This window comes from Alosa sapidissima, chromosome 1, assembly GCF_018492685.1.
Source record: "Alosa sapidissima isolate fAloSap1 chromosome 1, fAloSap1.pri, whole genome shotgun sequence".
In the NCBI taxonomy this organism is placed as follows: Eukaryota; Metazoa; Chordata; class Actinopteri; order Clupeiformes; family Clupeidae; genus Alosa; species Alosa sapidissima.
Genome location: NC_055957.1, coordinates 49,104,060 through 49,128,340, shown reverse-complemented (window position 1 = coordinate 49,128,340; position 24,281 = coordinate 49,104,060). Strand labels below are relative to the sequence as shown.

Genomic DNA, 24,281 nt, shown 5'->3' with positions numbered 1-24,281 from the left:
TTGCATAGAAAGTTAGTAAATGCAAGTCAGTTTTGCTTGTGAAATTAATTTGGATTTACTCAATAGTTTTAGGCTATATAACTCATCATTTGGCATGCAATTACTAAATCTTACACATTTTAACTGTTGCTGTTATTACAATGTATTTCATTTTTTTGTGTAAATCTAGTTGACTTATTCAATGAATTTTAATCAAAGTTGTAGTACTTAAAATCTATTCAATTATATCACTTGTCACTTTGTTGCCACAATTTTTTTAAGTAACCATTGGTCACATTTTTTACAGTGTACCCCTGTCAGCTATTTCTGACATTTTTTCGAACCTACATAACATAAGAGCTACAGAGTGTCAGTTTAAAAGCATTATTATTTGTACATTTTCCATTCTAAAATGTTATGCCACTTCCTGATTACTTGATGCATTCTATTTACTTAGCCTACTTAATTATTTATTTGGCTGACGCTTTTATCCAAAGGAACTTACAGTTATTACAAGGGACAGTCTCCCCGGAGCATCTCGGGGTTAAGTGCTTTGCCCAAAACGCAGTAGGCCTGCAGACAGGTGTAACATAAAACCGAGGGTGTGGACATTTAATGTTATGATTAGGAACAATGGCCACCACACTTTCATGCTTGTATACACAGATGCTGATAAAGCACAATGAAGCATTGGAAGGTATTTGAAGGAGAGCCACGGATGTGAAGGGCAAGGTTATTAAAAGGTTTCACAATTAATTGTTACAATTGGTAAAGATGAGTTCATTTATCAACTTAGCCACACTTCGATGTCTGAGAGCTGCAGTTAACACATATCACCTATCAAGAGCTGCAGCTCAATTCATGAAATTTAAAACTTCAAAAAGGACAAAGGTAGTGACCCCCATCTCTCTCTCTCTCTCTCTCTCTCTCTCTCTCACTCACTCACTCACACTCACACACACACACTCAGAGTGAGAGGAGAGAGAGAGAAAGAGAGATTATAATACACACAAAATCAACATCCAGCTGAATTTATGTGGGACCTTGACCACAGAAAATTTCACTTCAACCTGAGAAACTTTCCTTGTTCGAGGGGATGACTAATATGCCCGTGAGAAATATTTCGTCATTAAAATGAGCGAAAACGGCGTTGTCTTCATCTGAAACACCGATAGGTGTGGCCCTGTGACCAAATACGGACTCTTCCGTAACTCAGACAGTCTGCGTAGTTGGATACCGAGAGGCGGTACGAAATACTCACAGACTTTAGTTGAATCGTCGGGAGCGAGGACTCCAACAGGTGCTAAACTCTTCCAAAATGAGTGCTTACGGCGGCTCCAATTCCAGAGTTAATACTCTAGGACGGAGAGTTAATTCAAGGCCAGATCTGTCCGGTGGTTACATGATTGGGGGAAATGGATATCAAACCGAGTATTCGGAATATCAGCATTTTTCGAAAGGCTCCTTGGGTGGTGGTGGTGGTGGTGGAGGAGGAGGAGGAGGAGGAGGACAAGGGTAAGCATTCTTTTTATTTTCTATTGTTTAACTAGCAAATGCAAATTCATACATTTCAAGACACTGCTTTTTGTCTTTCCAATGTCTCTTTCCATATATGTTCAAACACTGCCAGATAACTTACGGTAAACGTAGCAATTATCTACCCTATTTTAGTCTGTATATTTCTATGTTCCCGTCGGATTACTGAATAAACCATACCGTAGCTATCTGACGGTGAAAAAAAGTATTTAAAGCCGTCGAGTAGAGGAGATGGGGGGTTGTTGAACTAAACTGGTCGACGTCAAAAGTCGGAGGTATTCCTGCTTTCAGATTTAACCTAGGTGGGTGCTGAACGATATGATCACACTATGACAGTCTACAAAACATACTGTCTCTATTTTACGGTGCACGCAATTTAAATCACTTTACGAAGTAATTTGTGCCTTAATTACATGTTCACCTTACATCCATGTATGCTTTAAATAAATATTCGTCTAAAGTCTTTTGGTAACTGACTGTGGCTGGGGTTTTGTTTACATTCAGATATAAATTGCATAAAAGGGCTCAGATGATAAATTCACAGTGCATGGAAGCATTGTTCAGAGCCAACCAGATCTTTCTAAATGTAAGTGATGACCATCTCTTATCTTCTATTCTGTTTTACAATGCCATGTTCTGTTTCAGGGTGTAGATTACTTATTTGTAATTGGTGAATAATGACACATTCATAAACAATAGTGAACATTCACAGTTAAACTTGGGTAGATTACTAGGCATATTTTCGTACTTGGTGAGCACTGGTGTGTATGAGGTTGTGCCGTCGCCGTTGTTGTTTTCATTCACATTCACAATGTATGCAATGTATGTGGTTGTCTCTCAGAGAGACTGTGATGTTTCATAGTCCAGTTGCATGCAATATAATAACTGATTTATGCAATAGTTCACATACTGACCTTATCAAAGCATAGCTAAATCCACTCCTCTGTGACCTCTGACTGTCAGGGGAAGAGTGGAGGAGTTTCTATACACATGTAATGACAGCATGCATACGGCACTGAGTCATCGTCCTAATGTACCCCAGAATGGTTGCATATACACAGTACTGAGTGCTGAATATGAGTAGCTGTGGTCTAGTAAGGTCATGGGTGGCTGTTTGGGTTGTTCTCCAGGAAGGGCCATCGCCAGACATGGCCAGGTCGATGTCCATGGCTGCTGAGTGCATAGAGCAACTGAAGGCCATTGCCATGGAGCTACAGTCTTATGGTCAGAACAATGACATGGTCCGAGGGAGGTGAGAATGTATACATGCAAATCTATCTATGTATGAGTGAGCCAGGGGCGCCTGCAGGAATTAATGCTATGGTACGCACTGTATATATACACACACATAGAAGGTACATTTTCTCTCGTTGTTGAGTGATGGTACGCACAGTGCGTACGGACGTACACCTGCAGGCGCGCCTGGAGTGAGCTTCATGTACATTTATGTTTGTTGCTGTTGTTTGTTGCTGTTGTTGTTGCATGTTTGTGTGTGTGTGTGTGTGTGTGTGTGTGTGTGTGAGAGAGAGTGACTGAGTGAGTGAGTGAGTGAGTGAGTAACAGAAAGAGAGAGTTACAGAAAGAGAGAGAGAGAGAATGAGAAAGACAAAAAAAGAACAGGAAAATTGAACTCTGACCATAAACCCAATGACCAACAGCATTTCAGAAGCCCAGAGGGCCATGTCAGAGATCCAGGTTGCTGCCGGTGGAACTGCTCCAAGGAAGAACCGTGGGAGCGTTGGCTGGGAGGAACCTAGCAAGAACTTCCTTGATGCCATGGCATGGATCAACCAACAGAAGGTAAACAAATCCAGATAGCATTTCAGACATCCCAACCTGCAAAAAGCCATTTCAGGGAGCCCCCCCCCCCCCCCCCAAAAAAAAAATATAAAAAAAATAAAATAATAATAAATAAATAAATAAATAAATATCAAAAATTACTTTAGCCTTCTTAGATACTGAAATAGTGATGAATAGCCTATGTTTGTTAATTAAGTGTCTCTACTCAGCACACCAAATAAGGAAGGCCTATAGTTAGAAATTGTGATAGTAAAATATGTAGATTTTGATAGTTTGGTCTTTATGTAGCCTTGGCAAATAGCCATCTAGTAGGCTGGAATAATATGCACATGAAATGACACTTGTTAAACTCACCTCAACATGTCTTTTGCAATCATTCAACCAGCCTTGGGCAATGCTAAAGTCACTGTTACAAACAGTGCAGCATGCAAGACTATCGTTATTTTGAACTCTTATGAGACAAGGGTACACTTTTGTGTAGTCTGATGTGAAATGGGTCTTAAATGTTCCTTTTTGCGGGGCACTCTGCCTCTGCCATGACGCTCCTGTTCCTACTGAACTGAACTGAAACAGGCCAATCAGGATGCTCTCTGTCTTGAGAGCCACACACACACTACCTCTCTCTCTCTCCATCCCCGTCGTGTGCACGCTACACTCAGATGCACACACGATTTGAAGTTTTGGTCTCGTGTGTGCGCTCTTGCTCGCTCGCTTGCTCTAGATTCCGGGAGATTTTATCTAATTTGCGGGCATCAGGGAACTGTTATCAATATGCGGGAGACTCCCGGAACTTCCGGGAGACTTGGGATGTCTGGCATTTAACAATTTTAATTTGTTATATTTATGAGCTATGATGAGTATGTTGTACAATAGCCTACAAAATCATTCAGATGATTCTCATTAATATATGCAGTATTTCCCCTATAAAAGGGAATAGTCCTTAGAAAAAGTTATTTCAGACCACATGTGGTTTCCTCAAACCCAAAATATACACATATTGCGTCTCTAAAAACAATAAATCAAGTATTTCAGCAGAAAATAAACTCTGCTGACTACTGTATGTTCCCCCAATGTGCTGTGCCATTGGCTGAGCTGTTTGTGTTTATCCAATCAGATGTAGTATGGGAATTCTTTGGTTACTGTGGTATTCTTTTGTCTCTGTGATTTGTGTCCAGTTTAAACACTTGACCCTCTCAAAATAGTGACATCCTAGACTCATGAATGTCCACAGTCATCCACAATTGTTTTACAAAAAGAAAAAATAACAACCAAACCACAAAATACCGGTTGCAGGAGATGACCGAAGGATAAGGTGAAAAGTTTATGCTAATAATGTCCCCCAAAGACTGTGTGCATGTAGCTGCTTGTTGTCCAGTTCTGGCCCTGAGGAATGAATGAGTTAAAGTGTGTGTGTGTGTGTATGTGAGTATGTGTCATGGCCCGGGATACTCCCTGTGCTGAGAAACCCTACTCCCTCCCTCTTACTTCACTCTCACTCCTGAGGGAAGGGGGGCCTGAGACACAAGCAGTGCATGACTACACTTTGGTGGAACTCGCTCTGCCAGATAATGGAGCAACCTCTTCAACCACAAACTGGTTCAACTGTGTGCGGGTGTGTGTGTGTGAGAGAGTATGTGTGTTTTTTTTATGTGTGTGTGTTTCTACATTGCTGCAGTTATCATGTATTGTGACAAGCTGTGACAAGAGCCAGAATCTAATTTAGAGAGAATCTGTGTGTCTGTGTGAGTGAGAGACAGAGTGAGTGAGAGAAAGAGAGAGAGAGAGAGAGAGAGAGAGAGAGAGAGAGAGAAGCAGGGGAGGCAGAAAAATGAAATAGCAGATAGAGCTAAAGAGGCAACAAAAAATCAATAAGTGAATCACAACAGTGGGAGTCTGCACACACCCTTCTGGTGAGCACACACCCTGCATAGCTCCTGCCTCACCCATTCTCTCCACACCCTAAATCATGTCCTTTCACAGGCCCATGCTAAGTCTCTCTGTCAATATGCCATTTTCTCAGTCTTGCGGTCACCTCCTGTGCCTGGAGTCATTCATTTTATTCTCAGACGTCTCCGTCTCCCCAACACAAACAGTATATTCCCGACCCTCCTTGTTGTCATAATATGAGTTGCTTCATCGTTTGTCTCCGCCCATCATCACAAACTTTCAAACAATGCACTTGACTTGCAACCAAACCTCAAAAAAAAAAAGCAAAAATGCGGAGCTCTGGCGGCTAGTTAGAACTAAAAAGAAAAAAGTTAAGGATACCGTAACATTACTGGACGTTTGCTAGTTTACCATTTGACAGACAGCAGCTTACTCTCTCTCTCCCTCTCTCTTTCTCTCTCTCTCTCTCCCTCTCTCTTTCTCTCTCTCTCTCTCTCTCTCTCTTCTCTCATTTCATTATCTCTCCTATAGTGTATCATTTCCCTTCTTCCCTCCTTGAATAATGCATATGTCAGCAGCCTGCCAGCCTGGCAGAATGCTGAGTTCCCAGGATCCCCTTTCTCTCTGTCAAAGCCCTATCAGAAATGGCTATCTATCTCCCCCGCTATCGGGCTCAGCCTTACCTGACGCTGTCACACTACACCCCCGGGCTCTTTCACTCAAAGACAGGCCCGGCCATTCACAATATTTACCGCAGCTACTTGCTAATTGGGAACTCTTATAAGCCAGTGCTTCAGAGCGAGGGGGAGTAGAGCAAGCAGACAAAGCAGGGAGTGGCAGACAGAGGAGAGAGTCAGACAACACGGCTCATGGAGGCCTGCCCAGTGGGAGGCGGTTGGACGTGGTTATGGCCCCTTATCAAAGCTGCTGAGCCGGAGCACGGCAGAGGAGCATAGCTGGAATAGTTCTCCCCAGAGGGGCGGCTCTCTCCGCTGGCCAGTAGTTAAACATTACCTGCTGCCACCTGCAGGCCAAGGCTGCCCTGCCTCTATAGAGAACAGGGGAGGGACCTGTCCCAGGCTTTACAGGCTGTCAACAACAACAAAAATGATTTTGACCATTATTCAACAATGTATATTCCCTTTCATATCTGTACCTGGCTGATGTATTCTGAGTTGCCCCTACTTATGTGCTCAATACTGTTTTTTGATTATTTTGGTCAACAAATAGGTCAACTTATACAAAACATATGCAAAAAAGAAAAAGCAAACTACTTCAAAGACATTGTGTCTGCTGTCACATGGTGGCTCAACGCATGAAGGCCACTTGCATTGTCTCAACATTGGACTGTGGGAAGTGTTTACTTTTCTTGTGCTAGAGTAGAGTCTTTGGATCGGGGATCATGTCAGGCTTGTTTGAGCAATTCTCTATCTTTGGTTAATTGGTACCACATGGGTTGAGGACAGTGACAGACACTTAAAGCTGCAGTATGTGGTGGTGTTGTAAAAGATTGAAATGGAAAACACTTGCTCTGTGCCTCCTCACCATGTTACTTCTTCTTTGCTTTGTCTTTCCTACTTCTTATATTGTTTATTTTGTGCATCTGGATTCCCAGATTGGTACATTTTTAAGTATTTGTTGACCATTTTGAGGGCCCAGAAAAACAGAAAGTGTTAAAAACATGCATATCTCAAAATAAACAAGTGAATTTATTAAATAATAAAGGTAATATTAACAAAGACGACATAATAAAGATAACATAGTGTAGTGCGAATCAGTATAATGAAAGGAACCACGTTTCATGCATGTCATGCAAAGTCAGTCAAGGGGTTTAAGACAAAGAAAGTCAAACGCCAGGAGCAGCCCCGACTGTCGTGGTTAAAGTTTTTATACCCATGTCAATCAGGCGCACCTGATCACTATCACTTGCTCAAGCACTATCTCACCTGCTGAGATAGCACGAGTGAGAGAGGGAGAAAGAGGGAGAGAAGGCACATGCATGCCAAAGCAGGATGGAGTCCTGTCAGGGTCCTCACACTGGTAAATGTCTAGGAAGTGCTTGGCTAAACTGCGTAACTAGGTAATGAGTGCATGAGAATACACAGGGAAAACATTTGAGGTACACAGGAGTTGCATATTAGCCTTCACTTTCATTGAAACTATGAGCCTGGCTCCAGGCACGTGGCTAACAGTCCCACTGTCTTGTGTCTTTCCCAGCGGCTGATTGAGAAGGCTCCGTTCGGTGATGATGCAGAGGCTATTGAGCAGCAGATAATGAAGCATGGCAAGTACCACAGCTCCCTGCAGCAGAGCATTGAGGTGGACAGAGCACGTAACGAGCTGGTGAGTCAATTGTCCTCACACACACACACACACACACACACACACACTCACACGCACACACACGCACACGCACATGCACATGCACACGCACACGCACACGCACACACACACACACACACACACACACACACACACACAAAAATACAAATACACAGAGAGACTGTCTAAATCTTGTCTGACTAAATGAGTCATTATTTCTTTATTAGTTGCACAAGGGAGATAAAGCTTCCCTTCATGCTCTGGACCAAGAATGGGACAGTTTACAGGTGAGAGAATAGAAGCCATTTTCCCCTTAAATTGATTAGATGTTAAGGAAACATTTTCATGCATTAGCTTTGTATTTTGGCTGATTGTAGTGGTATTTGAAGAGCACAACTAAACTGACCTGACCCGACCTCTTCCTCTCCTTTTAAAAATATTTCGGATTCCATTAGAAAATGTCCTTCAACCGCACGGCTCAGCTGAGGGAGCTGCAGGGCATCATTGAGGAGATCTCCAGAGCCATCATGTGGGTGAATGAGCGTGAGGAGGAAGAGCTGGTGTTCGACTGGGGCGAAAAGAACATTGACGTCTACATTCCCAAAAAACAGGAAAGCTACTCTGTAAGTGACCTTATGCAGTGTGTGCTTGCACTTTTAAAGGGGAAGCCATTTTGGAATATACTTTGTCTTAGGAACCCAAGTGGTAGAGATACTAGCAATTAGAAGTGTTTTGATTCCCTCTGAGCACAATTACAGATAAATGGATCTTTTCCCTTGTTTTCTTTCATCAGAAACTCATGAGTGACCTGGAGGTTAAAGAGAAGGACTTGAACAAACTGAAGCAGAAAGTGGACTTCTTACTGAAAAACCACCACCCGGCCGCTGATAAGATAGAGGTGATCTCTCATTCTTGAACCCCAGCTTAAAGTTCGTCTCAACATTGGACTGTGGGAAGTGTTTACTTTTCTTGTGCTAGAGTAGAGTCTTTGGATCGGGGATCATGTCAGGCTTGTTTGAGCAATTCTCTATCTTTGGTTAATTGGTACCACATGGGTTGAGGACAGTGACAGACACTTAAAGCTGCAGTATGTGGTGGTGTTGTAAAAGATTGAAATGGAAAACACTTGCTCTGTGCCTCCTCACCATGTCTTTGCTTCGTCTTTCCAACTTCTTATATTGTTTATTTTGTGCATCTGGATTCCCAGATTGGTACATTTTTAAGTATTTGTTGACCATTTTGAAGGCCCAGAAAACAGAAAGTGTTAAAAACATGGTAACACTGGGAACCGTATTAGGCATTCTGTCAAACATCACAATTGTCTGTTGCACTTAATATATTTTTAAACAAAAAACAACTTATCAGATTTATGTCTTGGCAACCTAGGAAGTTTTCTCTTTGACACCATTAATTAACTAGGCCCTCCCAAATGAAAACATTGTGGCATTTTTCTTTTCATTTGTCTTTTAATTGGAAGAGCCGGAGGCTAGCACATGCAAATCTTGAACACATCATATTTGCATGGTAAAAAAAAAATATTCCTGTACTCATAGTAGCTCTGCGAGAACCTGTGCTGTTTTTTTATGTTTATCTTGTTTGATCGTTGTTCCATTGTGGGAATCTCTCATTACTCCTCGTGGCCACAGGCTTACATGGACACCCTGCAAACTCAGTGGAGCTGGCTTCTGCAGATCACTAAGTGCATCCATTTCCACCTGAAGGAGAACGCTGCCTACAGCCAGGTGAGTACTTCCTTCTCTGCTAGTACGGATGCATGTTCTCCATCCTGAGAGGAAACCCTGCTGTACACCATGTGCCATTGATGGGTACATTCATTCCCATTTGCCTTATTAAAAAAAACTCATCGAAAAAGAAGAAGGGTTCACTGGCCTGTTCTTCTTCTTCAGTGATTTTTTTTTGGCAGTTTGTAAACGGAGTGCATTACCACCACCATCTGCTGGACTGAGGTGTAATGGCAAGTGTACCCTTTAGCATCGTTCTGGCCGCCGAGTGAATAAGGCGAATTAATGAGTTAAGCCTAGTCCTTGACTATTCCATGAAGATCCCCAAAATAAGAGATTACTCTAGGATTAGGCTTAATCCATATACAGGAAACAGGCCCCATGAGTTTTGTATTATTTCTACTCCAGTTCCTCTCTCTCTCCTCCCATGAAATGGAACAGATTTCAGCAGGACACTTTGTGTGAACTCATTTGCCAGATGGCTAGGTGTAAAAGAAGTGTTTGCATATCTGTGTTAGTGTTGTCCATGCCATATAGGAGTGAGTCACGTTTTGTTACATCTATGCACAACCCGAAACGATAATAAGTAGATCAGACTTCAGTGTGTTTCTGTAATTTTACAGTCTGACCTAGTATGTGCAGAATGCCTGTGCAGATTTGAGTTATAAACCATCTAACTGACATTTCTCTCCCTTCAAGTTCTTCAAAGAGGCCGGTGAGACCTACACCAAGCTTCAGAAGGAGCATGAAAACATCCGTAAAAAATTCACCTGTGACAAATCCACCCCCCTGGAGAACCTCACCGATCTGCTACGCAATCTGGAGGTGCTTTATAAAATGATCACCAGGGTTCATCCATGTACAATAGCACTGTTACAAAAGTTACAAAGATTTAAGATTTCTATGTATACTTCAGTAGATTTCTATGTATACTTCAATAGATTTCTACATAAACTTCAATAGATTTCTATGTATACTTCAGTAGATTTCTATGTATACTTCAATAGATTTCTACATAAACTTCAATAGATTTCTACTTATAATTCAATAGATGTTCATCTTCCTTTTTGCCCTCTGCTGTCTGAGTAATGATCTCTAGAAGCAACTCTGTAAAACATGTCAATTCTTGTCTAGGCTTGTCAATTCTCCTTTTACATATTCCATTGTAGCATTGGAGTAGTGGCTGTGTGTATTGTTAAGTTTTCAGAACTACTTTAATATCCGATTTAGAAGTTTAGTCGGGAATGGGATTGGAGACTTTCTATATCTCTCCGTTCTGGCTGTCTAGTGACAGGACATGGAAGGCATGTTTGTAACTGGTGTATGCTCTACCAATGATATACGCTCAATCTTTTCAGTCATTGATTGAGTCAGGTTTCCATGCCAAGCTTGAGTAATCTAGAGTGGGCTGGACAAAGCCAACATACTGTAGATGGTCAACAAACCTGCTGTAGGCACACCAGCCAGTTCTCCTTCTCAGCCAGTTGTGTAGTTTGGTGTTGGCCTTTTTGACCATTGATTAAGTGTGATCACCCCATTGCACTGTGACTCAAGCATATCTGATCCACAGAAAGAGAAAGAGAGGCTCATGGAACACAAGAGGCAAGTGCAGACACTGGTCAACAAATCCAAGAGCATCGTCCGCCTGAAGCCTCGCAACCCAGTGGACAAGCTCAGCAGCCAAGTCATTGTGGAGGCGCTGTGTGACTTCAAACAGGACCAGGTCAGCCAGACAAGCATGCTTACAAAGTACACACACACACACACACATACACACACACACACACACACACACATGCATTCCGTCCTATGCAGTTTTGACTGTACTTTGAGAATACTTTTTAAATTATTATTTTCTGATTTATGCCATTATTCTATGTGCTGGGCTGATGTATTCTGTCTCCTGCCTGTGTGCTCAACAGAAGGGCATTCTGAAAGGAAACGAGGCCATCCTGAAGGACAACTCACAGCGCAGCAAGTGGCAGGTGACCGGGCCAGGAGGACTGGAGATGTTGATCCCCTCTGTGTGCCTCATGGTTCCACCCCCGAACCCTCTCAGCATTGACCTGGCCAGCAAGTGAGATATTAGCATGCACACACACACACACACACGCACACACACACACTCACACACGCACGCACGCACGCACACACACGCGCACACGCACGCGCATGCGCACTCACACTCACACTCACACTCACACTCACAAACACACAAACACGCACACACACACATAGACATTCTCTCTCTCTCTCTCTCTCTCTCTCTCTCACTCACTCACTCACACATACACACACACACACACACAAAGACACCCTCACATAGCCACAGGTTATGCCTTGGTCTATCTGGGTGTATAAATCTAATTCTGGACACACTAGCTAGGTGACCCCCACTGACCCAAAACCACTGCAAATCTATGTATTTGTACAGACAATGAACAACAATGAATTAGATATCCAGCTCGATGGTGGACTAAAGGTGGACTACAACAACTTGAAAAGCACTGTTATGTCTACTAGCCTATTTCGAATATCGAATTCTATAATGCAGGAACAGGCAGAAGAGAGGAAGGGGGAACCCCTGTAGGTTGTAGGTAGGTCATCTGTTACAATAAGTGAGTGAAGATACAGCAGATGGATGGGCTATTCATTCTGACAGCTAATCAGAGACCAGATTGGTGTTATGTAAGGACTTTACCTGTATTACCTGGGGTATGGTTGTTCAGGTTTGACACTGTACAAAGCTTATAAACTAGCCAATGATGTAGTGAGACTGTGGATTGAGCATTTCTTTAAAACAATCCTAAAAATAGGCAGTATATTTGGAATGTACTAGCATTGATTTTATCAAAAGCAACAGAAATAATATTATATATATATATATTATATAAATATATATTATATATATATATTTAAAGTTCAAATGAATGTGGAATGACTTCAGCACAGCCACTATTGACTTGGTGTTTACGCTGGTGTACAGTGACAGATCACGTCAAATTTGTTAGATAGAAACCTGATTAAAATGCCAAGGAGCCAAAAGAAAGCTCTGAGTGCCATCTTATAATTTCCAGGTGTATGATCACCCTTAACAAATCTGATGCGATAGAGGCCCATGTGGCATGTTCAATGTTGCAGATGTGCACAGGCATATCTACATTAATATTTCTGGCTACACCACCCCCCCTCCCCACACACACACACATACACGCACACACACATCTCTCTCTCTCTCTCTCTCTCTCTCTCTCTCTCTCTCTCTCTCTCTCTCTCACTCCCCCCCCCCACACACACACATATATGAACACACACATGGAGTTTGTTGTTAAACTATCCTCTGTCACTTAGATGATTTAGTTATATTGATCAGTTTACAACAATGTCAATGATCTCATTCATTGATATTACAGTATTGCACTTAGAGATGAAATGAAACACATGCTTTTTTCCCGTCTTCAATAGAAATGAGCAGTATTACGAGGCTATCATGAACATCTGGAACCAGCTGTTCATCAACATCAAAAGCCTCATGTCATGGCAGTACTGCGTGAAAGACATTAATTACATCAACTCCCTCACTCTCAACATGGTAAGCGCCTGCCAGTGATCTCATTCCAGAATCTTGAAACCACAAATGGGTGTGGCCCCCTGGAACTTTGTCTGACCGAAACTGTTATGCAATAGGTTGTAACTTGACTTGATAGGGGAATTCACAGAGCAAGTAGAAAAAATATGTGGATTTCTGGGAAGGTTTTAACTCTGTCGCGTCCCACAGTGGCGGCCCTGGTTCTGGCCATTACGCTACTACCATCTAGTGGTTGTTCGAGCTAGTACATAACAAGTGGTCCCTATATGATACATCACATACATTAGTTTAGAGGTTAAGTGGAAGTAAATGCTCTAGCTGGAGGAGGTATGTTCTGCTCTTCCTGGGAGTCTAGCCCATGGTATATTGGTGGGGTTAGCACCAAAAATGGAACTACAGGAGCACTATTAGACTCAACTCAACTTAGACTCAACTCTCTCTCTCTCTCTCTCTCTCTCTTTCTCTCTCTCTCTCTCTCTCTATCTCTCTTTCAGTTATCTACAATGCGTCCTGAGGAGTACCGCAGCATCATCAAACGCCTGGAGACTCACTACCAGGAGTTCCTGCGCACCAGCCACGGTTCCGAGATGTTCGGCGAGAAGGAAAAACAGGACATTGAGACGCAGTACAATGCGGCCCAGACTCACTACGACAAGCTGGTCATCCAGATCCCTACTCTGAGTAAGCACTTACAATGAGCACTCCTGTAATCAGCATCATACTTTATTTTTGCACTTTCAAGTAAGTAAATGTAAAAGTAAAAGTGTATTTGAATGCACTGAAAAGTATATTTGTATCCACTGATATTATTTATAGTGTTGATTATGGTTATGAAATTCATTGCACAGAAAAAAGGCATAGTAGTAGTATGTAGCTATCATTTGTGATAAGTACTGGTGTTGAATGTTTGCATGAAAGCATTTTAGCAGATTTTATCCAATGCAAGTTACAATATTTTTTTGCAATGTAACTCACAATCTTTGTAATAATACTGATTTACATTTGTATTAGTATGTGCACTACCTTTTTTTGAGATTGTTATGGTGTAATAAGAGCCTTGGTTTGTTAGTCACCAGTTCCTTTGCACCTTTAAGAAAAACAACAATTTTGTACCAAGAACCTCTGTTGGTCTCTGTCTTGCTTAGCCACCAAGAAGGAGGTGGTGGTGGTGAAGGAGCCGCCGCCCAAGGTGTCGGTGCTAAACGTGAGCATCTTGTCAGAGCTGAACACGCTGCGTCAGCGCCTGGATGCGGCCGAGCTGGGTCTGACCCACCAGCTGCACGTTCCCCTGAGAGAGAACAGTGTCCAGGAGTGCTCCCAGCGCCTTCTCCTCCTCCAGGTGTGCTCACATTCATTGTTCATATCACAGCCGTTCATTAGGCAGCCACCTTGCATCCATAGCCACCGACAGCACAGGGCAGATCATCAGTATGCTCACATTCACTCTCCCACGAATAACAGGCTCTTTACCTTGGTCTGGTTATGGCCTTATTCTACCAATTTTGAACCACAGGAGTAGGCTAGATAGTTGTGTGCTGTCCCTTGCTAATTGAGCTACATAAGCACAGCACACACAACCCCAGAAGACCACTCATACACACTAGTGGTAGTAAAAATAAGAAGTAGGCACTCATCAAGTGAAAAAAATTAAAATGCCTTTATTTCATGGCCAGATCAATATTAAAAAACACTTTGACACGTTACGGCTCAAAAGCATTCGTCAGGAAGTTTTCACTTTAGCTATCTTCTTATTTTTACAATTGATCAAGCCCTCAACCTAAGAGCACCATCTTAACAACAAACACTTATCGTTCCAGGCAGCACTCCAACTCAATAGGTTTTTTACACTAGTGGTAGTGAAGGACATGCAATAGAATGATGTTTGTTTACTATACGTTTATTTGTGCACTCTTCCCATGCCATGAGGACAGGGCACATTGTTTTAGCATTTCAGTATGTGCTGATGATGTGGAGTCCTTCCCATGTTGTTGGGCTAAACTGCAGCTCTGTGGCTACACATTGGCAGGGTGTTCACCATGATTTGGACGCCGTTCGCGATGAATACCTGAGGCTCCGGGAGAAGATCCTGCACCAGCTGCAAGGGGCTGACCCAGAGCAGGCCAAGTACCTGCGCTCCCAGCTGGACATCATCAACCAGAAGCTGGGCAGTCTGCAGGGCTTCTCTGCTGCCTATCTACAAAGGTAGGGGCTTAACAATACAGCCTGTGAATCTCTATATTAATGTTATAGCTATCATAACTATGAATTGCCATGAAATCATGACATGGTCAAATTCACGTTATTGAGTATTGGTATGTGTTTGTCCTGTAGGCTGACTGCTCTGAGGGCCTTGCTGCAAAGCCTTGTCCAGGCCGAGGATATCATCAAGGTGCACGAAGCCCGCCTGACTGAGAAAGACACATCCTCCCTGGATGTGAATGAAAATGAGGACTACAGCAACACACTAAAGGTAAGGAGTCAACTAATTTCATGTCACTTACTGTACATGTCAATCAGTATATATTCATAATGTAAGATAAGAAATTCTTATTCATTCTAAAGGAAATTTGACAACAGCACCATCCTCTGCATGTAAACACACACACACACACACACACACACACACACTTCTTTACATTAAAAAAGTAGAAGTACAGGTAAAAAATGTAAAAATCAAAAAGATAAGTCAGATCGGTCATCAGCCACATCACTGCGGCCCAGAGGGGAAGACCTTATGTGTCTCTCAGAGGAACATTTGGGGGAGATTAGTCTGCTATTAGTCTGCTACTGAAGGCACTCTTCAGCTTAACAAGCCTACCATTTAAGGAATAAGAGGTATTTTCCAAAATTCTTGTCAGCTTGTGAAGCATCCTCCTCCCTGAATTCAACCTCACATGACAGAGCTGGCTTTCCTAATAAGCCTGTTTAGTCTACTCTATTAGCATCTCTTGCTAACATATCCATTGTACCAACTAATTTCAACAGATAGGTCTATGGATTAAGAACTTCTTTAATAAGTCATGTGTGTGCTACAGCAACTGAAGTCTGAGTTGGAGCTGAAGAAGGACGTGCTAAACACTATGGAGTCCGAGCTGGGAAAGGCAGTGCACTGGAATGGGCAGATTGACCACTCCTTCCACCAGTGTGATGTGGATTTGTCCAAATACGCCGACCTGGTAGGACAGATGATGGACCGCTGGCGTCGCATCCAGACTCAGATTGACAGCCGGTGAGGGCTCTCAACACGCACGCATACACGCATATATTCATACACTCACACACACACACACACACACACAGACACACAGACATACACACACAGACACACTTACACACACATAAATGACTAAACCTTCAGCCTATTTTCACTCATTTCCTGGCTAATTCTCCACTCCCCTGCTGTACTGTGTCTCAGTGTGTGGGACCTGGAGAAGCATGACAAGGAGCTGAAGCACTACCAGCAGACCAGCGGCCAGATGAACAACTGGGTGGACGATGCGCGCAAGCGTCTGGATGCCCTGCAGGCAGCTAAGTTGAGAGACGTGCAGGCCCTCACAGATCACCTCAACCAGCACAAGGTGGGCCTCAGGGACAGGACCTGTGGTGACTGTGAATAGCGTTGATGACACATGGGGCAACTTTTTGAGAGAAGTTGCAGCACAACCACATAAGCGGTTCTATGTGTTCTGATTGGATGATCGTGAAAATGTGCCTACTGGTTATTGAGGTTTTTAAGAAAAATCAAATGGCTGTCCAATATCAATGGGATTGTGCCAGAACAACAATATTCAGGAAGGTCAAGGTTGCCCAGCAACATTGCTCAAAACGTTCCCTTGTGTATCATCAGTTTCAGCCACACTGCTCAGCCATATGTGAATAGCTTACTGTTACTAATAGAGGCATTACTTGAATATTAAATGATTCCATTCTAATTGGCTGACATGTGTGGTTGTTTAACAGGTGCTTCATGGTGAAATCAAGGGAAAGAAGGAGAAGGTTGAAAACGTCCAGAAAGATGCAGACATATGTGCCTCCTCCATCAAGGTAAAGTCTTTAATGCAGTTCTCCCTATGCTTTCATGTCAAATACTGCATCAGCATTGTAGCTATATTACAAGTACTAACGCATCACACTATGTAAATACATGTTTTTTTCCAGGATTATGAACTGCAGCTGGCCTCTTATAGTGCTGGACTGGAGACACTCCTTAACATTCCCATCAAGAGAACCATGCTACACTCTCCGGCTGTGGTCGTCAGAGAAGAGGTACGGTCACCGGTGACTAGATACACTTACACACTACAGACATGTTTGGTTGTGACCCCCAAACTGAGGTGATAAGTCCTCCTCTGGTAAAGTGCTGGTCCTTTATGTGTATGACTGACCGTCAGTCTGACTTCCCACCTTCATCTCCACAGGCAGCAGATCTGCAGTCTCGCTACATTGAGCTGCTAACACGCTCCACAGATTACCACAAGTACCTTGCAGAGTTGCTGAAAAATATGGAGGAACTTAAGGTGTGAAATGATGAAATGTGCTTTTTTTACTTTTGTGGTACAATGCAGCAATCATTGTATTTAGTTCTTTGACTCCTCATCGTGTTATTGATGCATTTGTTCATATATGTATTTGTAATGGTAGTAAGGAATTGAAAAGGCAGTGTTTTTGTAATGCTGTCATGGGATGCAAGTAAGGCAATATGTACATTAACAAAACTAACAGAAGCTTATGCTTATATATGAAAAACATGAGGAAATGAAATCTCATGTTTTTATTTGTTTTCCTTTGCCAACAACAGATAAAGAATACAAATATTGACTACTTGGAAGAGCAATTGAAACGCCTGAAGGATGACCTTCGAGACAGAACCCAGAAGAATCAGTCCCTGCAGGACAGTCTCTCTCGCTATCAGCTAGAGCTCAACCAGTCCAAAGAGCAGCTAATCACCATTGAGGAAGTCAAGAGAGACGTCACCCGGCAGTGCAACGCCACCAGGGAGAACTTGGACAGCACCTCGATGAAAGTGAGGGATCTGAATGACGAGATTACTCGCCTCACCTATCAGATAGACGAGGAGAAACGTAAGAGGAAGCTGGCTGAGGAACGCTACACCAGCCAGCAGGAGGACTACGAGGCCGCCATCCGCAAGAGGCAGAAGGAGCTGGACGAGCTCAACTGGGTCAAGATCGACTTTGAGAAGTCCGTGAAGGACAAGGAGCGCGAGATCGAGCGGCTGAAGAGGCAGCTGAATGAAGAGGCCGCGCAGAGGAAGGCGGCCGAGTCCGAGACCTCAAAGGTAAGAGCCCAGTGCAGCCAGGAGATAAGTAGCCTTAAGCAAACGTACGCAACAGAGATCCATGTTACCAAGACCAGCATCCTCAAGACCACCCAACAGAAGGAGGAGGATATCAGTAGCCTGAGGCTGAGATGTGACCAGCTGTCAGGGGAGAAGCGGGACATGGAGGAAGAGCTCAGGAGACTGCAGTTGTCTCTGAGCCAGACGGACGAGGCTAGGCGGAAAGCCGAGGGCGAGGCCCACCAGCAAAGGTCAGCAGGTACCGAGGAGGGAAGACGTAGGAGGGAGCTGGAGATCCAGATTCAAACCATCGTGCAGCAGAGGACATCGGACGAGCAGAGACACAAGGATGCCCTGGCCCAGGCTTTGAAGGACGCTCAGGAGAAGAACCGTCAAATCATGCTGCTCACAGAGAACCTGGAGGAAGAGACCCGTCGGCGTAAGGCGTTAGAGGCCGAAGGCCACACGCTGAAGCAGACTCAGGTGGAGCTGCAGAGCAAGAACGTCTCGTCGCTCGAGACCATCAACAAGCTGAAGATCTCCGACCAGGAACTGTGCCTGGTGCGCGTGGAGCTGGAGAAGCAGAAGAGTGAAAAGGAGCAGATGGGCAAGTACATCACTCAGATGCAGACTCGCATCACCGACCTGCAGGCCGTGGTGGACGGGCTGGAGGACGAGCTGGAGAAGGCGAAGAAGAGCCGACAAGACGAACTGACCCGCAGGAAGCGCTTGGAGACCGAACTGGAGCGTGTGAACCTGTCCTGCAAGGAGTACACCACCACCATCAACAAACTCCGCGTGCAGCTGGAGGACGACTCCGCCTCGGAGCGCAGGGTGGAGCAGGACCTCCGTGCCGTCCAGGAGGCTCTGGACAAGAGCCTGAGGGAGCACAAGGCCACCACCGACAAGCTGAACACGCTAACCGCCGAGTTGAAGGCCCTGCAGCAGCAGCTGCTGCAGGAGCAGGCCCGAGTGCGCGAGGCCAACCAGCGCAACGAGACCCTGTACAAGACCATCGAGGAGAAGAGCCACATGCTCAACGCCAACGCCACAGAGATCGAGAAACTCCAGAGCCTGACGCAGAGGCTGACCAAGGAGCGCATAAAGCTGGAGGAAGAACTCCGTTCTGTTCGGCAGGAGAGAGATGACCTGAAGAAGGGCAAGAATGCCAGTGAAAGCGAGAGCTTGGCACAAATATCGGCCCTTCAGCTGCAGCTGCAGAACAGCACTAAAATGTCTCTGGAACATCAGACTCTCATCAATGAGTTAAATAAAGAGAGAGAGGCATTAAGGGTGGAAATGTCCAATATCCAAAAGCAGGCCATGGAGGTATTATTTTAAGGATCAATTGCCAAATCTCCACAAACTGCTCCTGGATTTTTACTCTGTTGAAATTCACGCTTAATTGCATGCTGCTTGCTTGCTTGCTACTTTTTGCATGGTGGCAGACATACAGTAGCAATTCATTTTTTGTCATATTTGTGTCATTTTGTCACTATAGAATACATCCACCTTTTCTATGCTTTTCTTGCTGTTTGTACCTATATAATCTTGCTTTTTATGTTTTCAAAACTTTGAACAGTATTATGTTATTTTATGTAGTGTTACAGTAGTTTTACTTAGATAGATAGATTATGCTATTTTCATTGTAATTGTAAACATGGTGGAAATTTGGTGGACTTTTTTCATTTCATTTATAAACATGGTACATTTTTTTCATTTTGCTCTGTCTGTCTCTTCTTGTGTTTCAGACATCCATGATGATACACGAGTCACAAACACACTACACTGAGGTTGTCCAGGAGAGAGATAGCCTGCTGGCTAAGCTGAAGTTGCTGGAGCAAGACAAGGGGAAGTTGCAGAAGCTTGAAAATGAGCTGAGTCGCATCAAGGTTTCCATGGAATCTGAGCTACGCGTCAAGCAGCGGCTGCAGGACGAACTGGACAAGATGACAAAGGACTTCAACTACTGGAAGAGTCAGTACGAGATCAAAGAGAGACAGGTGTCCGAGTGCTCCACGGAGAAGGACAGGGCCACGAGGGACCGGGGCTCTCTCCAGAGCCAGGTGGAGCAGCTGAAGCTGGAGCTCAGAAGCCTGGAGGAGCGCTACAAGGGCAAGCTCCAGTGCTCCGAGAAGGAGATCCTCAAGCTCAACCAGAGGAGAGAGGCTCTGGAGAGGGAGATCAGAAAACTCCAGCAGCGTCCGGACGCCTTCTGCAAGCAAACGCAGACAGAGGAGAAAGTCACGATGGTGGACCCGTCCAAGCTGCTCTTCGATGGCGTGCGGCGCAAGGTCAGCGCGCACCAGCTGTGCGACTGTGGCATCATCGACAAAGCCACTCTGGACAAGCTGCTGAAGGGCCAGAAGACCGTCTCCGAGGTGGCCATTGACATTCAGCTCAACCTCAAGGGCACGGGGGTCATCGCTGGTATGGTGCAGGGCACCCAGGGCAGAATGCCTTTCGCCGAAGCCAAGAGCCGAAATATGCTGAGCAACGAGAGCGCCATCATGCTGCTGGAAGCGCAGGCAGCCACCGGCCACATTTGGGATCCCAAGTTCGACGAGAAAATGTCCGTGGACGCTGCATGTTCCCGAGGTGTGGTGGATACAGACGACAGAGACGTGTTGATCACAGCTGAGGCAGCCAGCGTTGGGTTCAAAGACCCATACACTGGAAAACTCCTTTCCGTTGGCCAGGCTTGCAAGAAAGGACACGTTGACAAGGAGACGACCTTGCGTCTTCTTCAAGCGCAGGAGTCCGTTGGTGGCATCCTGGACCCCGCGCTGAGTGTGTACCTGACCAAGGATGCAGCCCTCGATCGCAATCTGATCGATGAGGAGCTCTACAGGGCCCTGAACAAAAAACCTCCCTGCTACTTGGACCCAGACACACAGCAGAAGATCACCTACACCGACTTAAAGAAAAAGTGCAGAATGGAACCTGCCACGGGAATGCTCCTGATTCCAGCCAAAGACAAACCCCTGACAGTGAAAGGGCTCCGTGATGTGGTCGCGATCTCTGACCTGGTGGAAGCCAACTTGCTGGATCAAAGTGATGTGACAAAGTTAAACCAAGGAACCCTCACAAGTCAAGATATAGAAGATAAGCTGAAGTCCTACTTGCATGGATCTGACTGCATTGCAGGTATCTATGACGAGGCAAATGACAGAGTTCTGTCCATCTACCAGGCTATGAAAGAGGGGCTCCTGAGACGAGGGACCACCCTGGAGCTTCTGGAGGCCCAGGCTGCTTCTGGGTTCATGATTGACCCGGTCAACAACAAGTCTCTGACCGTGGACGAAGCGCATAAGAGAGGCCTAGTGGGCAAGGAGTACAAAGACAAGCTTCTCTCCGCAGAGAGGGCAGTCACCGGATACAAAGATCCGCACACAGGGAATACCATCTCACTTTTCCAGGCCATTGAAAAAGAGCTCATTGAGAAGGGTCATGGTATCAGGCTGCTGGAAGCTCAGATTGCAAGCGGTGGCATCATCGATCCTATCCACAGCCACCGAATCGAAGTGGATATGGCTTACAAGAGAGGCTACTTTGATCGAGAGATGAACGAGATCCTGAGCTATGACGGGGATGACACCAAAGGCTTTTTTGACCCCAACACTCATGAGAATCTGACGTATCTGCAGCTGAAGGACAGGTGCATGAAAGACCCCAAGACAGGGCTCATCCTCCTCCCCCTCAGAGACAAGAAGAAGGCGAAGCAGCAGCAGTCCTCGCAGAAGAACACGCTCCGCAAAAGAAGGGTGGTCATTGTGGACCCTGACACAGGCAAAGAGATGACTGTGCGGGAGGCCTACCACAGAGAGTTGATCGACTATGAGACCTTCCTGGAGCTATCCGAACAAGAGTGCGAATGGGAAGAGATCACCATCACGGCGTCCGATGGCAGTGTCCGATTGGTCATTGTGGACCGCAAAACAGGCACTCAATACGACGTCCAGGAGTCTCTAAATCAGGGCGTTATTAACCAGGCCACGTTTGACCAGTACCGCTCAGGGGCGCTGACTCTCACCCAGTTTGCTGACCTCCTGACCAAAGACGTCCAAAGCTCTGGGCTCACAATCGTGTCCAGCAGCGCAGAGGACGTAGTCACGTGCAGCAGCCCCACACAGCTCACACCGTCCTCCCCCACCATCCGCAAGCGCTTCGCCAGCGTCTCCATCACCCTCTCTCCACCGGCCGAGATGTTCGACGACCAGAGTCCCGTGGCGGCCATCTTTGACACAGAGACCTTGGAGAAGATCACCATCCCTGAAGCACAGCGCCGCGGCATCATCGATAACATCACTGCCCAGAGGCTTCTGGAAGCGCAGGCCTGCACCGGGGGCATCATCAATCCAGCCACCGGTCAGAGGCTCTCCCTGCAGGACGCCGTCCAACAGGGCATCATCGAGGACGACATGGCCTCCAAGTTGAAGCCGGCACAGAAAGCCTACTCGGGTTTTGAGGACATCAAAACAAAGAGGAAAATGTCGGCCGCAGAGGCCATGAAAGAGAAGTGGCTTCCTTACGAAGCTGGCCAGAGGTTCATGGAGTTCCAGTATGTGACAGGCGGTCTCATGGAGCCAACCACTGGCCAGCGAGTCACCATCGAGGATGCCATTCGCAGGGGATGGCTAGATGGGCGCAGCGCGCAGAAACTCCAAGACAGCAAGAGCTACCCCAAGATGCTCACGTGCCCCAAGACCAAGCTGAAGATCTCCTACAAAGACGCCATGGACAACTGCATGGTGGAGGAGAACATGGGCATGAAGATGCTCCAGGCCTCCTCCATGTCCACCAAGGGCATCAGCAGCCCCTACAATGTGTCGTCTGGACCCAGCTCCCGGTCAGGCTCCAGGGCCGGCTCTCGCTCCGGCTCTCGCAGGGGAAGTGTGGACTACTCCTCCTCATACAGTTACAACTACAGCAGCAGCTCCAAAAGTTTCAGCGCCGGCTCCATGTCATAAGAATCACACGTGATGCAGTGAGGGAGAGTTTCACTCTTCAGATTTATAGTTGTAATGTCACAAGAGTCACTCAGTCAAACTTTTACTCATATTATATTTTACCTTTACTTTACAGTTATTCGTTTTGAGATATTTGGCATTTACTTAGTTAGGAACTCAGGCCTGCAAAGCATAGCTCAGCATTGCTTTCTAGTACATGATGTCAGTATGTTATATTGTTTTTCTCTAAATCACTGCTTTTCTAATGGTGTGTGGATAGTCTTTGGTTAGCTCCTATAATATAATGCAAATTTACACTGTCTTCTGTTTTAAGATGTTTGTCTAGATATGATACTTGAGAAATTATTTTACGCCTGAAAGATTGGTTATCTAAAATGTTTGATTAAATTAAATTATGATGTGCCATTAAGATAGTTAGGCAACTAGATTTCTTACACATGGATAATTTTAGTTTTGAAAAATATATGTATTACAACTTTGTCTTGATATGTAAACATGACATCAGGAAATGCAGCTAAAGGCTTTGGATGTAAAAAAAGAGAAAATGTTTTGTATTTGAGCATTAAATTTCATAAACACTTGTAGTTCATGCATATGCTCGTGTGTTTGAGTCTTCAATTATTTTTGAGTGGTCAGATACTTCACTTTTATGCTTTATGGTCAACCGAATATAGACAAAAGATGTGGAACGTGGAAATACACTACCTGAAAGTGAAATGTACTTAAAGACTAGTGAGAAAAATCTGAAAAAAGATTGATATTGTACTTCTATTTCCTTTTGTTCTCACTTTTAAATCATGTAACTCTGTGGTTGAATATGAGTAGTGCTGCAAATCCTGAGGCTGAGTATTACTTCACCTACAGGAGTAAAAGCAAACGGCCACTAGATGGCTCTAGTCTCCTCGCACTCCACTACTAAATCTGTGAATGGGACTGCTGCATGAAAACCCTCTCTTTGCCTTCCAGTGGAAACTCAGAAACTCAACATATGATGTTCGGGAAGCTCGGTTTAAATGAAAAGAATTGCAGTAAATATACTGTTGTCAAATAAAGTATGGAAATTAAATATGAAAAGCAGGTCATGAAGCTAGAATCCACAGACATTGAACAATAACACAGACAACCAGAATGCATGTGTCTGATGTTACTGAGACAGTAAA

General features: G+C 44.7%; 1 protein-coding gene across 2 annotated transcripts; it reads left to right on the top strand.

Moving 5' to 3' along the window:
* Nucleotides 1-1,192: 1,192 nt before the first annotated feature.
* Nucleotides 1,193-23,714, top strand: dspa (desmoplakin a). 2 transcript variants are annotated; one of them, XM_042087473.1, is made up of 24 exons: nucleotides 1,193-1,494; nucleotides 2,020-2,101; nucleotides 2,646-2,767; nucleotides 3,174-3,315; nucleotides 7,420-7,545; nucleotides 7,752-7,811; nucleotides 7,980-8,147; nucleotides 8,318-8,422; nucleotides 9,171-9,266; nucleotides 9,966-10,091; nucleotides 10,837-10,989; nucleotides 11,189-11,343; nucleotides 12,732-12,858; nucleotides 13,350-13,536; nucleotides 14,001-14,194; nucleotides 14,882-15,057; nucleotides 15,187-15,325; nucleotides 15,891-16,084; nucleotides 16,271-16,433; nucleotides 16,816-16,899; nucleotides 17,014-17,121; nucleotides 17,274-17,372; nucleotides 17,654-19,480; nucleotides 19,903-23,714. In XM_042087473.1, the coding sequence occupies exons 1-24, from the start codon at nucleotides 1,298-1,300 to the stop codon at nucleotides 23,119-23,121; spliced, it is 8,049 nt and encodes a 2,682-aa protein (XP_041943407.1). In that variant the 5' UTR covers nucleotides 1,193-1,297; the 3' UTR covers nucleotides 23,122-23,714. The 2 variants fall into 2 exon arrangements, with proteins under 2 accessions (XP_041943407.1, XP_041943415.1); XM_042087481.1 differs by having other exon boundaries at nucleotides 1,206-1,494; nucleotides 17,654-18,151.
* Nucleotides 23,715-24,281: the final 567 nt, after the last annotated feature.

Bases quoted from the DNA above. Each gene is read 5' to 3' on its own strand.
- dspa (XM_042087473.1), top strand. From the start codon at position 1,298: ATGAGTGCTTACGGCGGCTCCAATTCCAGAGTTAATACTCTAGGACGG. The intron at 2,768-3,173 runs GTGAGAATGTAT...AATGACCAACAG, and splicing joins AATGACATGGTCCGAGGGAG to CATTTCAGAAGCCCAGAGGG. The intron at 13,537-14,000 runs GTAAGCACTTAC...TGTCTTGCTTAG, and splicing joins CATCCAGATCCCTACTCTGA to CCACCAAGAAGGAGGTGGTG.